Genomic DNA, 16135 nt, shown 5'->3' with positions numbered 1-16135 from the left:
TTCTGCAGGTGGGTGGGAGCTGTGGCCTCCTGTGCTGGCAGATGCTGGGGCCCTGCTGGGAGAGGCTTGCTGAGCTCTGGTGACTCAGGACAGGAGGAAGTACTGCTTGGTCATTCCTAAGCACTTCCACACCTATTGACCCTAAACTGAAGTTTAGTAAACATCAGCTTGCTGTTGTTAGTAAAGGGGTGAGCTTGGGTGATGTCTGTAGATTTGTATTATTAAATTATTTTTTAATATTATTGATTTACTTTTAATTATCCTTATTTTGGAGTGGGTTTGCCTGCTGATGATTATACAGTGGGATTCCAGAGGAGGTCTCTTGTATGCACATTGCTGCATCCCCACTGCTCAGTGCCTCAGGGACATGCTCCCGCCCCGTGTTTAGGCTCCTTGGTTCACTTGAAGAGTATGGATAAGGACAGTATGAAATGTTTGGAAAAGGTATTGAGCAAGATTGTTAAGAAAGAAACGTAGCAATCAATAATGATGTTGCAGTCGCCTCCGCCAGCCTACCCTGATATATTTCAGGATACTTTTAAAACCTGTTTTTCCCCTGCACTGGTGCAACAGCCTTGTGCAGTCATTCTGCTCCTCAGCTGCAGAAGCAGAGGCTCAGCCCAGGCCATCAAGGCTGCCGGCACAGCTTGAAGAGTTCTTGCGGCAGAGGAAACAGCAGGGAAAGACTGGGGACGCCAGGGCTCTGTGTCTGTCTTTCCTTCTGACCCCAGAGCTCTTGCTTTTGCTTTCTCAAACATAATTCCCTTCCCCTTCTGTTATGTTTCTATTGTTTGTTGGAGAAATGATGCCACTAAGTCAACAGAGAGTGGTGGGAAAATGCTTTGATACGAGGGTATGTGTATGTGTGTGTGCGTGTCCTCCATTAAAAAAAAAAAAAAAAAAAAAAACTCTCTGCATATATATGGCAGCTTCCTTTAATTTGTGTCTTGCCTGCAAGAGAGAAATCCATCTCCAAATATTTTTGGCAGTTAACCTCCTTTATTTGTATTGATGTGGTACAAAGCGCGGGGTGTTGTTCCAGGGCTGTCGTTCACCATCATTGTGACAGCTAATCTCTCGAGGGCCTTGCATTTTCCCAGTTGCTGCTTTGTGAGTGCAGTATCCCAGGCTTCCTTTTTCTATGGGAAAGAGGGATCCCGTGGCCGTGGGCTCTGGGAGGCATTCGGACAGCACTGTGCCTGCTGTTCTGTAAGGCGGGGATGGGGATGTTCCTCTGGGTATAGCCATGAAGAGCGGTGGATAAGAATGATGCAAGGTCTGCTGTGGTATTTTGACAGCAATCATTTTCCCTGTCCCAGGAGTTCCTTCAAGACCTTCCCTCCCACGAGCTAGAGCAGCCCAATATGGCTCTGTTCCTTCTTCAAGAGGAAGTCTACTTTTGGGAATCAATTTCTGGCTGCAGTAGAGAAAGGTTTTCCCTCAACAGCGGCAAGGCCCTCAGCTGAGGTGCAGGAGCACACGTTGCCATTTCCATGGAGCAAACATTGCACCAAGGGAGAAGATAATATGACTGGGCTAAGCGAGTGGCTGTGAGATGCTCGTTGCGCTGGATTTGAGCAATGTCTAATTGTGTCATGTAGTTGAGTTCTTTGCGTGTTTTTATTTTTTTTTTCCTTGAAAACAGCTATTCTATTTGATTGAAGGCCTCTAAGTAGCCCCTTCCTGGGCATAGCTATGCATTACATTAGATAGCAAACAACCGATGTCCTTTTTAAGTTACAGGTCAGGTGGTAACCAACTCCCCATAATGAAGTAGCTGCACAGAGTCTTTGAGTCTTCTAAGGATCGAGAGAGGGAGAAGAGAGCAAAACTTCACAAGAAAGGAAAAAAAAGAACCCTCAGTCTTAGCAGAAGGAGTAGGGAGAAAACACAGGAGAAAGGACTGTGGGAAGAGAAGGGAGTCAGTGGTGGCAGCTTTAGAGGAAGTTATGTCTCTCTGTAATGCCACTGTAGGATTCAACTCTGGGGCTTGGCAGAAAATTCTGATTTGTAGAAATTGTTGAGATTGTTCTCCTCCATGCTGGGAAGGGAGCCTGCTACAGCCTGCTCTTGGGGATATTTATCTTAGAAAGAGGACCTTCTTTAACATCCTGCCCTGCCTGACTTAGTCCATATTTTTTCAGTTGATGTCCATGCCAATTTGGTTTGATCTCAACTTACCCCCTTGGCCACTGTGCTGATCTTTCCTTCGTTGCTTCCCTGATGTTTCCTAGCTCTGTCCTGCCCCAGCAAATTACTATGTTAGGTAAGTGATATGTGACCTGGTATGCTGAGGATGCAACAGTTCTCATGGTGACAGTCCAAACAACCCCACATCCCATCATGGTTTTGTGCTGATGCTGCTCGCATCGCTAAGCACCTGAGCGCAGTTGTGAAGTCCATAGCCTGGTAATACTTCAGGGACTTCTTGAGGCTGATGGGCACTCTGCTAATAGGGTATGTTACACAGGGAGGAGACTGGCTTCTTTCAGATGCCAGCCAACCAATTTGTTTGCCAGCGTGAGACCTCCAATGAGTCACCAATTGGTCTGTCATGGAAAGACTGAGACACTTCGCAAAGAAAGATGACACTGTATAGCCCCTGAATTTTCATTCATCTACCCTATATTGCATCTAATAAAGCAATACGGCACTAAAATATGAGATTGCTTAATAAAGCTCCTTATGACACAGTAATTTTCATGTTTTGCTTCTCTTCCCTCTTCCTTCTTTTTTTCTTAATTTTTCTTGGATGCTGTTTCTCATCTTCCAGCAGAGTGAAGAGAAGCCTGTTGTTTGCTCAGCAAACTGAAAAGCTTTGTGTGCGTTTTCTGCTGCTGTTTTGTTAAAGTTCAGGGTTCCTAGGTTAGAGCCGCTGCTTCTCAATGCGAGGCTTGTTCCAACTTCCAGAGCAGCCCACGCAGAGCTGGTTGGGTTCATCTGTGCAGTTCACAGCCCACAACCCACCAGACACATTGTTTGCCTCTCTCCTTCCATGATTCATACTTTGCGACAAAGACGAGCCTAATGCTCCCGACTGGAGCGTGAAGCCAGGCGGTGCTGGATTTTAGGTGCATCAATAGAAGCAGTCTGGGTTTTTTTCTTTCTTTCTTCCTTGTGAGCACTCATTATGTCTGAAAATCAGACAGCTTTGTGACTGGTCATAATAGTCTGACACAGCAGGCTTAATAAGGAAAAGATGATAGGAGTTCACTAATTTTAGTTTTCCTGTTTAAGAGAAAAGGCTTGCCTCAATTTTGTGTTCTTTACCTTTTTTTTTTTTTTTTTTAATCTAGCAGTGGTTGTTTAATGAGAAAGTTCACTGTTTACTGGAAGCCTGGTGTTGTTTTTTTCCTTCTTCTTTTCCTTTGATAAACATAGCACTTCACATTTTGCTGTGTGGAGACTTCTTTTTTCTACAAATATTTATGAAATACTCTTTTGTGAAAAATGGAGAAGTTTCATCTGGCCAACACTGGGTTGAGCTTTTTATTTTATTTTTTATTTATTTATTTTATTTTTCCGTGAAAAGCTAGAGGCAGAAAGGCTGGCCAGTCAGTGCAGGTGCCAGCATGGGCAGTGGAGCCTGCTTTGTGATAAAACCAAGCTGGCACCCTTGAGTCCATGCTTGCCTGCCTTCTTGTGCTCACCAGTCTGGTGAACTTTGGTGTGCTGGAGCCACACCAGCTCCTGCTCTCCTGTCACACGTCCTCCAAGCAAGCCGCAGCCGATGGCATGCAGCGGAGGGCTGGGGCATCATGGTGGCCTTGTCTTTGCTGCCCCTCTGCAAGGCGCTGAGGCCGGCCACGTGGGGAGGGCTGGCTGGCCGGCCTGAGGAAGGGTCTGCTCTGCTGTTTTGGAAGGCAGCCCCACGCGGGGGTCATCCAGCTGCTACAGCTGTCACTGTCACCACATCTGCCTTTCCTCAAGGCCATGAGAGGAGCCTTCTGGCTGTCATCGGGGGCGACGTCAGCCTGAGCGAGGCCCAAGGAGGCTGGGGCCGGTGCTGTGGCTCGGCTGACAGCGCTCGCTGTTCGGCCCTCTGAATGCTGCCTCTGTGCCTGCCAGGCCCCTCCACGCACTCTTCAGCTGCCCTATGGATGGGGGATGAGGAACCAGAGCAAAAAAAAAAAAAAAAAAAAAAAGCTAAAAGCATTGCTCTCTGTGGGCCACAGTGTTGTGGGGCGCCCCCTCCATCTGCGGGATGCTGGGCTCCTTGTTGTGTGCCCACCGCCCAGACACCCATAGCGGGTGTGGAGCCTGAAATGGAGTGTGGAGCTGGAAATCTCCTTAACACGTTCAGGAAAGAGTGGCCTGGGACACAGAGAAGCCGGGTTGTATTAGGGACCTGCTGGAGAAGAGGCCCATATCTGTGGCCAAATCACTGTCATTGCTGCATGCCCGAGTTTTCTGGTAGTAAAGCATACTCCTTATCTTTATCCTCTCATCTCGGGAGAGGAAAGAGTTCATCATTTAGTATGTCTCTTCCTACAGTCCTTTGTACAGTGTCTGGGGCCCCTCTACCTTGATAAAATAAATAATTGAATTTAGATTAAAAGGTCTAATATAATCCTGCCCAGTGGTTACTAAAACACTTGAGTGAAAGTTCGTTCTGAGCCTGTCTTTCCATTTCCTCATAAGGCTGAGAGATGAAGTAATTAGATGTAGACATAGGTTGTTATTGTAGCAAAATGACAAAGATCAGTGGTTATTGGAAGGAATGGCTTTTATAATCTAGTTTTATGGTCATTTACCTTTCAGTGACCTTGGTGTCAGGCAAAATTGGCAGCTCCGTTGTGAGGAATGTGCTTCCTCAATGGGGGCTTTGCAAGCTGCTGCATTTTTGGCTCTAGCTTCACATGAACTAGGACAGATACTGCTGCAGTGCAAGGGACTTTCTGTCTGCAAAGAAAGGCCATAGAAGAGAGCCAAAAGAAGCCCTTTTCAGTGCTCTCTGACTGCCACTGAACTGACGTCGAAACAGATCAGTTGTGTTTCAAGTAATTCTTTGCTTATTGCTGCAACCGAATTTCCAACCTTCATACAGAGAGAGTCTGCTGTGGTCAGAGGGCTGCCCAGGAGTTTCTGCAAAAAGGATTTCATTGTCTTGGAGTAAAAGAAGGGAGAACATCCCTCACCCTCCATTTAAGATCATGTAGGAGGAGGTGGTGGTTCTGGTTGTAGCCCCCACTCTGTAAGTCTTCCTACACCAGCAAAGATGTGAGATTTGTTTATATTTTAAGGTATTGTACTTTTGGTGACAATCAGCACTGAAATCAGTCAAGTTCTGTGCATTGACTACTCTCTTCATCACATACTGAGAAATCTGTATGGTTGTATTCAGTGACTGATGACTGTGGCCATGAAGAAGAGCATGATATGAGCTGTGTTGTGCTATCTAATGTACTCCACATTTTTGGCCATACTTTCTAAGGAGATGGAGTATCATGTGCTGGGGCTTGGGAGGACTGGCTTCAGTAGGGGTTTCCACAGTGACTGTGGCTAAATCTTTTAATTCTTCTGGGCCTTAACCTTGGAGGTAATCTGTTTTTGATAAATAAGGCTTTTTTTTTTTTTTTTTGATGTGGAAGTATTTATTAGAGGTAGTCCTTCTGATAGAGGTAAATAGGTAGAAAGATTATTTGGGTCACGTTGTACTTGGGGCTTACAATTAAGTGCTATAAGAGTTGAGAAGAGCAGTGCAGATGTGGAAGGAGGTTTCTTAAAATCATCTTTGAGAATTGCACAGCCTTGTGAATCCAGCTTCTGTCTACTTCTGATGTCTCATTCTGCTGCTCACAGCCTTTGATTTTGGAGATGCATTCCTTGCATCTGTAGCTACTGCCCTGCAGAGCAAGCCTAGCTTTATGTGCTCTGAGTTCTAAACTGCTAAAATAAGGAGAGCAAAACAATGCAGCTAGGAGGGAGAGCCATTTGTTTCAGGCTGCTTTGGATAACCACCAACCTGGTTCTGCCATGAGTATATTCAATACTTCACCACCACAGCATGACAGGTCTTTAGCTGAGGTCAAGCAGTGGTTTCCAGCATTCTAGATCCTGAGATGGTTTGACATACATGGGCTCTCAACTGTTTTTAGTCCTATTGACCTGCCGTGACCTGTTGTGATTCTTGCTTGCAGAGAGGATCTTATAGAGCCCTTTCTTGTTCATCCTTCTTCTTTCTCACATTCATCACTCTGATGAGTTTTAGCTTGTTCTTCTTCTGATACGAGAGAATGAATGGTCACATTCATTTCAATGGTAGTTTATTTTTGCAGGTATCAGGTTTGGATAGGGAATGTCCAGCTGAGATGAAAGAGAAACTTGCATAGAAGCAGATGGTTTATATGCTGCTTCTTGCTGAAGAAGAGCAAAATGAATCTCTCGAGTCCCTAAGGGCTGAATCCCTTGAAGTCTGACAGAGTCTTTCCACTGACCTCGGCGGCACCAGGATCACATCCTAAATGAGTTGCTTTGAGTCACTGGAAGCCTGAATTCAGCTTTGGTGGGCTGGAAAATGTAACCTACTGTATGGGCTGTGTTATTCACAAGAGCTGGGTCCTGTGTGTATGCTAGCTGTGGATGCCTGGGAGAAGAATAAAGGCATTTTCTGCAGTCATGGGCGTGGAGGAGGGAATTATCCCCCCCCTCGCTGCAAATGCAGTATCGTGACTGCCGCGCAGGCAGCTGGGGGAGCTGACCCACTTCTGAAGATTCAAATTAAGATTAAGTATTTTTTTGAGCTGTTTCTTTTGGTACACACAAATGTCCCATTCCTAGGACAAACAAATAGGAACATACGTTGAGGCCTGACTTCAGCCAGAACCAACCTCAGTTCAGGTTTTTGGAAGTGCACCATTGTGGTGGATGAGGGGGTATATAGGACTGGGATTTGCCCCAGTGGAGTTTCCTTAAACTTAGCAGAAGCAGGCTCCTTGATGCTTGAGAGAAGCAGGTGATGAGCGTGCTTGACACAAAACGCTCACTGTTCATTGCTAAGTGACACTTATCAATGACATCTAATATTGTCGCCAGATGCTACCTGTTTCCTAGTAGGTTATGAAAAATGCTATTGTTTCTTGAAATCATTTTTACTTTCTCTAGCTAGCAGTGGGTTATTGCTGGGCAAACAAGGAGCCAACAAAAGCATTCAAGTTAATGCATCATGTTACAGGTATTTTTTATTTCATAGTGGTCCTAAATAAAACCAGAAGAGAATTAATTTGATATAGAGAGTATAAAATGAAAAGTGAAGTGCTAAAATTTAGCAATTTCCTCTAGAGCTATTATCAATCGATCTGGACTTGATAGACTGTTTTAGAGTCAGGCTAGTGAAGGTTAATACAGTTTGAGAGCAGCAGCATGATTTTGAATGAATGGCTAGCAACACAAAACTTCAGTGTAGAGTAATTTATGCTTTATTTTTCCATCTTCTAACAAGTATTCACCTGAGGAAGGCTCAGGAGCTGGCTAAAGATGGGGCAGTAAGAAGGTGACGGCTCTTTCCTGCACAAATGTTGGTGATGAGACTGGAGGTAGTAGCACTTAAGGTCAATATGCTTCAGATGCTTTGCCCTGCAGAACTGAAACATTAACACTTCTCTAGTTCACTGCTGCGCACTGTGATTCACGTGGGAACATGAGGCATGGAAATGCTGCAAGTAAAGGGAAGGGTGTGTTGCCCCAGTTAAATGTCCCACACGTCACAGCCCCACGTTCCCTGATGGTGCGCTAAGGATCCGCAGCCTGGCAGTGGTGATCCCAGGCTTTGCTGCCCATCATCTTCCCCGCAGGTCTTTGGCATCAGGGAGTGATGGAGGGAGGTGAGCAGGGAGCCTCCCAGCCGGAGGAAGAGCCGAAGTTGGTTTTTCCCTACTTTTCCCACACGCTGTCATTCTTGTGCTGCACTTCCTCTCTCCACATAACACCCTGTTATTTCCTCTGTGGAGCAGGCTCCTGCCACTGCTGCTAATTAGCCCACGATAAACTTCAGAGCAAACAAAAGCAAGCAATTAAACACCTGTTGCTTCGGCATGAGCCATCAGTGGCAGAGCTGAGCAGCAGCTCCTCAGAAGGAAAACAGACCTATCACTGAAGGTGTGAAGGGATGGCATCGGTGCGGCAGGTTTTCCTGAAGGCTGTCCGGGATGCTGCTCAGCCTTGGGTTTATCTTCAGTTCCATGTGGTACACACATCACTGGTCAGCACCCAAGCAAGATGGCTTGAGAAGTTACTGAATCATGGACTTTTGATGTCCTTTTCTTCTTTTTTTTTTTTTTTCCCCCCTTTTTTGTTCTTTATTTTTTTGAGGGGAGGTGAATACTTGGTACATAGCACGTGGATGTTTTCAAATTGTTATGGAGAAATAAGGAGCAAGCCTGGAAATAGGAACCAAAGAGCAGGGTCTTTGATAGACTCTAATTGCAGTCATGTTTCAATTATGTTTGAAGGGATTCAAGTGGCAAGATCTTGCTAGCTGCTTTTGTGTGGTTTCAGCCCTATTGCTCAAAATCCCTCTAGAGATATCATCTTGAGCAAAAGGTCCTATGGGAAGAAGAGAAGGTGCTTACCAGGGATTTTAGTGGTTTAAGAAGCTAATGGAATTTGGAGCTTTCTTTTAAAAAATAGAGGGAGGGTAAAAGCTAGAAAAGTAAATATGAATTATTCCTGAGCAGAAAAGATGCAGAAAAAAATGGAAAACAGTCAATGTTTGTTCTCTTTTGAAATGCCACCAAACTGTTTTGCTAACAGTTGTCTCTGTTGCTGTTGTAGCTCTCGAGCAGCTGCTCAATGAACTTGAAGATTTTCTGAGGATCCTGGACAAGGAGAACTTGAGCAGCACTGCTCTTGTGAAGAAGAGCTTCCTCTCCGACCTGCTGCGGGTGTACACCAAGACCAGCGGTACGGGCAGGGAAAGCTGAAGATGGGGTGGTGGGCTCACGTGGGAACCGCTACGGGGTCTTGAAGCAACATTTTCTTGGAGGTTGCCAAGGAGGGGAGATGAGAACATTAAAAGGAGAAAATGAAACAGATTATTTTTGCAGTGACCTCTAATTGTTTATGTAAAATTACTCTAGTTATGTGTCCAGCTTTACAAGCAAAGGATTCCCAAGATTCCTGATCCTTTCTGTTTTCCTTATTAAACCTTAAGTTTATTTAATCCACTTTGTAAGATACACAGGATGTACTGTTTGGCTAAGTTAGTGTTTAAGTAGAAATTTTAACTTATGGAATTTCCTGGCTCTACAGCATTTATTTTTTCTGCTTTTTATTATTAGTTTTCCTTTTTTTTTGTTTTTTTCTGCACATTGCCTCAACAAACATGCTGTCCCCCACGTGCACTCAGCAAAGCCACTTCTTAGAGCTGTCTTTATGAAAAAAAAACGAGCAATGTGAAAGCAGAGGGTGGATAAAGGCTTCGCTTTTCCCTTTGGTTGCAGGTGGCGATGAAGAATATATTTACATGAACAAAGTGACTGTCAACAAACAGCAGGGTGACCAGGAGAAACAAGACAAAGGTAGGGAACTGAAGATTAATGGTTGCCTCATACCTAACTGGGTGATGAAGGTGTGTGTGACTACTACAGCTTTTCTTTACCGAGACCAGTGGTGGTCTCTCTGGCAGCTCTGAGAGCTGAAGCAGTTAATGGTGTGGAAGGACTGCCATTTTCATTACATTCCTTTGGAAATCATGGTCCTTGCCAACGCTGTGAAGTTATTCCTGGAAGTAGCACTTTGGAGGGCATTATTTTGGGATTAAAATGTTGCCTTCTAAGGCTTGCAGTTCCAGTGTCTGAAATATTTAAGGAAGCTGTTGTGTTTCCTTTGGCCAGGAAAGAAGTCACTTCACCTTTTTGAGCCCCTGAAAGCATGTTCCCTTTCGTGTGTCACTTTGCGCTAGCCCATAGGGTCCGAGTTGTCACAGCCTAGTGAAGTGAACTCCTAGGCACAGCCTGCACCAGCTGCATGGGCAGAGCAGCTTTGTCTCCCGGGGGTTCCTCAAGTTTTGCAGTGTACAAGCCAAGAATCAAACCTAGGAAAAATATTAATTTCTAATTTAGATTTCCCAAGTTTCAAATTTGTAGCGTGTCAGAGAACATAATTCTTTAAAAGTAACCATGCTCTTTGAAGTTCTTCACAAAGGCTGTTTTTGATAATTGTGTGGAGTGAGTTACTGCTGACACGCATCTTCTTAAAGCACTTGTACTCAGAGGCAAACCCAGCCCCAAAGTTTCCAGTCCAAATAAACAAGAGGACACCTCAGTGCAGCCTGCCATTGACTTGCTGATCCTGCAGTATTTAGGCCAGCTCTGTTTTCAGTTGTTTTGTGTGTGTGTGTTTTTTCTTGTTTGTTTGTTTGGGTAGTTGGTTTGGTTGGTTAGTTTTGGTTTTGGTTTGGTTTGGAAAGAACAAACAACAAAACCAACTACCTGCAACTGAATTTAGAATAATTTTAAATACCCAGGGAGACAGGATGTCCTCCCGGATTACACATGTAGCCTCAACATGATCCCCAGGCAGAGTCCTCTGGGCAGTGCTGTAATGCTCCATAACAGGATTGCACAGCCTCCTGGTAGCTCCCAGTAGCTGAGTGGCAACAGAAATATCTCTTTATTTAAGTTCTAGTTTAGGCGGATGAAACGAGGCTTGCACTTATTGACCATGCTAAACTCAGGGACATTGTTTCAGACAATTTATTTTTAGAGTTGCTTCTTTTATTTCAGACTTTTCCTGATCAGTGCTGTGAGCCTACCCACTCAGTCCCTCCCTGTGGGACCTGGCGTTTCTCTTTCTCTGTTTTCAGCAACTTCCTTATTCCAAGTAAAACTTCTGGGTTATTTGGAAATGAAGTCAGTCAGACACATGTGTGGGATCTTAGCCATAGCTGCATCTGGGTGTACAGCCCTGAGCAGTCTCTGTCACGGCGTGGAGAGGTCTGCGCGTGCTTGGTCAGTGGTGGGACCTGCAGGTTCAGGCTTAGCAGATGGAAGGGGCTGTAGTACCCACTGGTGCTAGGGACCGTGATGTAGATCCCCAAGGGATTATTCAGTTCCCTTTGTCCCCTTTATCTACTGCAAGTTTGGGCACATTACTTCACCACAATCCTTTGGTGGGATGTGGTGACCACACTTCTGTGGCTGAGGTCAGTGGGACCTCTCATCCCCTGCAGGTTTTATTCACCACCTCGGGTGTGCTCTAGCAGCACAGGGTGAAATGCTTCTTGATGCGATAATATACCAGTCCCTAAAGTCCTTAAAAACGCAGTTTCTGTAAAAACAAAAAAAACAAATAAATGTCATATTCACTGCTCACTGTATCTGCTTCCAATTCCATCAGTAAGAATTTAAGCTGAATTGTACTCTACTTTTGAGATACCACTTTATGGCACAGTAGTTGAATTCACTGCAATGAGTGAAGAAGGCACCATCATTTGCTTGTTTTCATTTATTTGAGAAATACAGCAAGTTTCTACCTTGCAAGTCCGTGAGGTTCTTTGGAAAGCTGAATGCTGTCTTCTGAAAGTCAGAAGCAGGAGATATCCAACTCTTAGATGGTTTTAATGATATAGCAGCAATTTCATAAATTCATAGAATGGCTTGGGTAGGAACAGACCTTAAAGATCATCTAATTCTACCCCCCTCTGGGGGATTTGCCAGTTTGGTTTATTATAGTAAGTAGATAGATATCATTAATTTGTTATGATGACAAGAGTAACAGCAAGTGGCCTACTGCATATTCAGATTGCTAAATCTTAAGACAAATCACCAACCAGCATATCACCAACAAGCATAGTTAGTAAAGATCTCTTGACCTCAAGGAGTAAACTTGAGAGGAGTCCCTGCTCAAGGGGAAATCATTGCCATGCTCAGACTTAGAATTGTTATCATACTGCTCTCGACCTCTGATGTGATACATTATTTCCCCATGAGGGATTTCAACAGTCACCTGCTCTAGGGCTGTACCCCCTTTGTTCGTGGTCATGGCTGTGAGCACTCACCAGGTGCTCTTTATGAATGAGCTGTCCTCTTCAAGGCGCTGTCACATTGAGGCCTGTTGGGGTTCATAAGCCTGAGCAAGACTTTTTTTTTTTTTTTTCCAGTGCAGGAACTGAGCATATCAGTCACAGTTCCCCCTTGCTGGCAGCTGGCCACAGTGATAGGTACCCTTTGCAACCTCAGAACAGAAAACTCCGAAACATCCCCCAGGAGTCCTGTCAGGAAGAAGGTTAATGGAGGTTGTTCTTCCTCTGCAGAGCCTGAAAATCAAAGCTCCGTTGCATCCTGCTCTGGTCCTCAGCTGGAGCATGTGGGCTGGTTTCCAGCAGGGTGAAGACTGAGGCTGAGGTCTCCATCCTGTGCTGCTTTACTCTCAGCTGGAACCTCACAAGGCATCCCTCAGTCCTACTTGTGCGGTGCATTTGGTGTCTGTCAGTCCCTGAGTGTCCACAATAGTTGGCCAGTGCTGAGGACCAGGAGACCTGTCTAAGAGGGAGCAATTTGACTTGAAAGATGTGTTTTGCTCTCCTGCACCATCCGGCCGCGAGCTTGCTGCAGCCTAGGGCAGAGCAATCATTGTGGCTTCCGAGCCCCAGACTGGAACAAAGTAATGTGGTTTCCAGCTTCTATTTTTAAAACCCAGAAGTATGCAGCAAAGTTCATGCCAGTGCCTTCTGAGCACAGTGCTAACTGCTGCTGGCCATTGCATGAGGCCGTGGTGGTTTCTGTGTATGCCCAAGGAGCATGGCTGGAGCATTAGCAGGTGACTACGGGACCCAGAGCACCAGCTCAGTGCAGATTTTGGACCTAATTCCCTTGCTTAATCTACTGGACCTGCGATATCTGGACATCTTAGCCTCATTCCTCCCAGACTATTTGCTAAGAGACACTGTGTGAAAGGAGACTTCCCCACTGCACAGAATAATGCCTTCAACATCCTTAATTTTTTGGCTGCTGGGTGCCTGGCTCCCACTTGTTCCTGAGCGTTAATGCATTTCTCTGTCTTGGAGGTTGTGGGATCTGGGGACTTGTTCGAGGCCACCCAGGAGTTCTGTGGTGGGGAAGAGGGACTGCACACAAGTTGTCTGAGCTTTCCATATATCCCCCAGCTACTGAATCACTCTGCATTCAGCTACTTGGAAAATCTGACTTTCCAGAGGCAGAGGCTGATTGCCTGGAGCAGTTCTGCTGCCATATGCCCTTTCACATGTTTGGCTTCTGCTGCTTCAAGAGCATCTCTTCCTCAGCTGGTAGATTCAATAGCAATTAAATTACTGTTTTTGGCTGGCTTTGAACTGTTGTGCAGCCCAGCCCAACCCAATGGGTCTGGGCTTCACAGTTTTCCTTCCAGAAGGAAAAAACATGCCCAAAAAGCAGAGGCGGGTTCTTTTGCTGGGGCTCCTAGTGCCACAGTCCTGAACTTAGCCCGAAGTGACACGGTCACCCCGCAGTGCTGCCTGTAATTATCATTCTGCTTTCTACCAAAATAGCACCTCGCTGTTCCTGCACCTCCCGGGTAGCCATTTGCTGGGAAATGCCACATGTCGTCGATATAATTGTGTTTCTGGCTTGCAGCACTGGATGGGAGAACCTCCTTGACCAATGGAGACTTGGGACTGCATTCATCCCCTCCTCAGAAGAGCCTGCCGGAGCTGCCCCCTCCGAAGGTAGGTGTTACAAAACCTTCGTTGTTCACTGCCTAGCCCTCAGCCTGGGGACATCAACCCCTGAAGGCTTCAGGGACACTTTTGTTACACAGTGTGCAGCACAGCTAAGTGGGCAGACCTCTGCCAGTGGTTTGTTCGTGTGACAAATAGTCCAGATGAGCTTTAATAAATAAATATATATATATATTCAACTACGGGCTCCCATGTATTGGTTTCCTGCCCCAGATCTAGGGAAAAGTGGCGGGAGAAGGCAACATGGGTCTGTACAGCCCCACAGAGCCCATTTTCTCACTGCTTTTGGTGCTCAGAGGTGCAAGACCCTGGGCACTGTGCTCCAGCTTGCTGAGGGCTTGCTTCAAAAAACTGCAAAAAGATCATTCCTTTAGATCCTTCCATAGGAGAGCTGTAAATCTTGCGAGGGTACAGTTTAACGTGGTCAGCTTCCAGTGGGATTTTGTCCCCGTGCCAGAAAGCCAGCCCGGCTGTCCTCGAGAGATTGTGGCTGTTCCGTAGTTGGTCTGATGTGGGAATTGCAGCAGCTGGGATTTGGTGATGTGAAATAAAAGCAGGGCAGGGAGTGTATGTGGAGGGGCCGTGGAGGAGGGCAGGATGGTGCATTTGTGACCCCAGAGGAGAACCTGCCTCTTCGCTGGGCGCGGGCAGAGGCCCCAGGACTTCAGTCCAGGACAGGCTGTGTGCTTTAGCAGAGCAGCTCCTGCACATCTGCATCTGCAAGCTGGACAGGAGGGGCCACTGCTCCAGTGGGGTGGCCTCTTCCCTAGCCTGGCAGCTGGTTGATGCTCCATTTTGAAAAGCCACTTCAAAGAAAATCCAGAAAATTAGAAACACTGTTTTTTTTTTTGTTTGTTTGTTTGTTTGTTTTTTTTTATGAACATTGTATTGGGAAAAGAAATGGCAAAACTAGTAACATACTGCAGGGACTACTTTTGTAGGAAGACCCCAGGGAACCCAGCATCCAAAGCATTTTCCCCAAACAGCTCAGCTCACTGCCATTCCCAGGTAAGCCCCTGGGATGCCACCACCTGATCTACTGATGTTTGCTGGCCTCCCCTGGGAGCTCCTGTCCTCAAAATCTGGCTCTGTGTCAAGAGTTATGGAATGGCTCTAAAGTGTGTTACATTTTTCTGATAGGGCAATCAAAAATTTAAATGAGGTAATTAGGAAAAGCAGTTTTCAGCAGTAGCTGACAAGGTTAGGCTCTGCTCCCAGGCCAGCTGCCTGTGCCGGGACCTACCTTCTCCCACTGCTTACCGGTGGAGCTAACCTCACTCACAGAAAGCAGTCAGGTGCTTCCTCACTGTAAGCATCCGAGGAATATCAGTGAGCTGTTGGCTGCAAAGATATCCGAGCACTCAGAGGTACTTAATATTTCAAGAACTGTGGCTACCTACCCAACAGGGGGTGACCCAGCTGGGTCCCACAAATTTCTTTGGTTTTGTCCCAAAGTAGCCTTTAAGCTCTAAGTCCCAGGGGCTGTAGCTCAGATGTGAGTGTCCTTCCATCCTCCAGTAGCCCTGGCAGCTCTCCTTGCTCTGCTGCTTCTCGCAGCTGCCTGCCAGGGAGGTGGCAGGGTGCAGGCACGGACTCCCGAGATGGTTTTGTTTGCGTGCTCCGTTGTGTTGTAATGCAAGAGACAAATGTGCTGCGAGGGCCAGCCCGGCTTAGATAACGCAGCAGCATATATTGTTTGATTTCAGATAGAGACAAAAAAACTGTACGTCTTTGGGGAAAGAAAAGTGGAAAAAAAATGACTTCTGGGGCAGCTGAGGTGCAGTCCCACCTATTCCCTGTTGGATTCCATTGTCTGTAGGAAGCAAAACAGAGCAGCCCCTTCCCCCCACCCTTTCCCTGATACTCCTGGGATGGTGTCAGAAAACCCACAGCCTTTCTTTGTGTAGGCAATTTGTTTATGGTCATAACACAATGTGAGCTGGCTCCACGCACAAGGCCACCGCAGATGGCAATTGCAGACATACTCCTGGCCGGGGAAGGGATTAAGGAAAGCTTTGGACTGGTTGTTCTTGCTTCTTTAATTTAACACATCAGGACAAGTTCCTAAGCCTCGAGGTGTTTGGAGGCAAGTGTGTTCTGACAGCATGTCCTGTGTGGCCATGGGAAGCAAGCTTAGAGCCTGCTCACAGCACCTGGCAGTCCCATGTCAGAAGATGCCTTCATCCAAGACACCTGAAGAGTTGACAAGTGTGCAGCTCACCTGTGTGGGAGCAGAAATGTTGACCAGCATGGCCAGGGTACCTAACTCCCGTCTCCTGTCAAGGGCAGTTGCTAGCCAAAAAATCTTTTCCTTCAAAGCTTCCATCTGCTTCCCTTTGGTGGAAATATCCAGGGCAGGAGGAACGGCTTTGAACCTACATTTGATGATGCTGGCATGACCTGCAAAGGGAACTATCCTGTCTTAGACTATGCCGTGATTCTCAAGGCCACGGGGAGCAA

At 46.2% G+C, this 16135-nt stretch overlaps 1 protein-coding gene across 5 annotated transcripts in view; it reads left to right on the top strand.

Annotated features, from left to right (window-relative positions):
* AFAP1L2 (actin filament associated protein 1 like 2) overlaps positions 1 to 16135 on the top strand; it is a 60241-nt gene that overhangs the window by 28277 nt on the left and 15829 nt on the right. For all 5 annotated transcript variants that reach the window (XM_035330003.1, XM_035330002.1, XM_035330001.1 and 2 more), the window contains exons 2-4: positions 8773 to 8901; positions 9441 to 9518; positions 13572 to 13663. In XM_035330003.1, the coding sequence (XP_035185894.1) occupies positions 8773 to 8901; positions 9441 to 9518; positions 13572 to 13663 (299 nt within the window). The remainder of the gene's footprint in view (positions 1 to 8772; positions 8902 to 9440; positions 9519 to 13571; positions 13664 to 16135) is intronic.

The sequence above is a fragment of the Oxyura jamaicensis genome, chromosome 6 (assembly GCF_011077185.1).
Source record: "Oxyura jamaicensis isolate SHBP4307 breed ruddy duck chromosome 6, BPBGC_Ojam_1.0, whole genome shotgun sequence".
Classification (NCBI taxonomy): domain Eukaryota; kingdom Metazoa; phylum Chordata; class Aves; order Anseriformes; family Anatidae; genus Oxyura; species Oxyura jamaicensis.
This window is presented reverse-complemented; position numbering and strand designations above follow the sequence as displayed.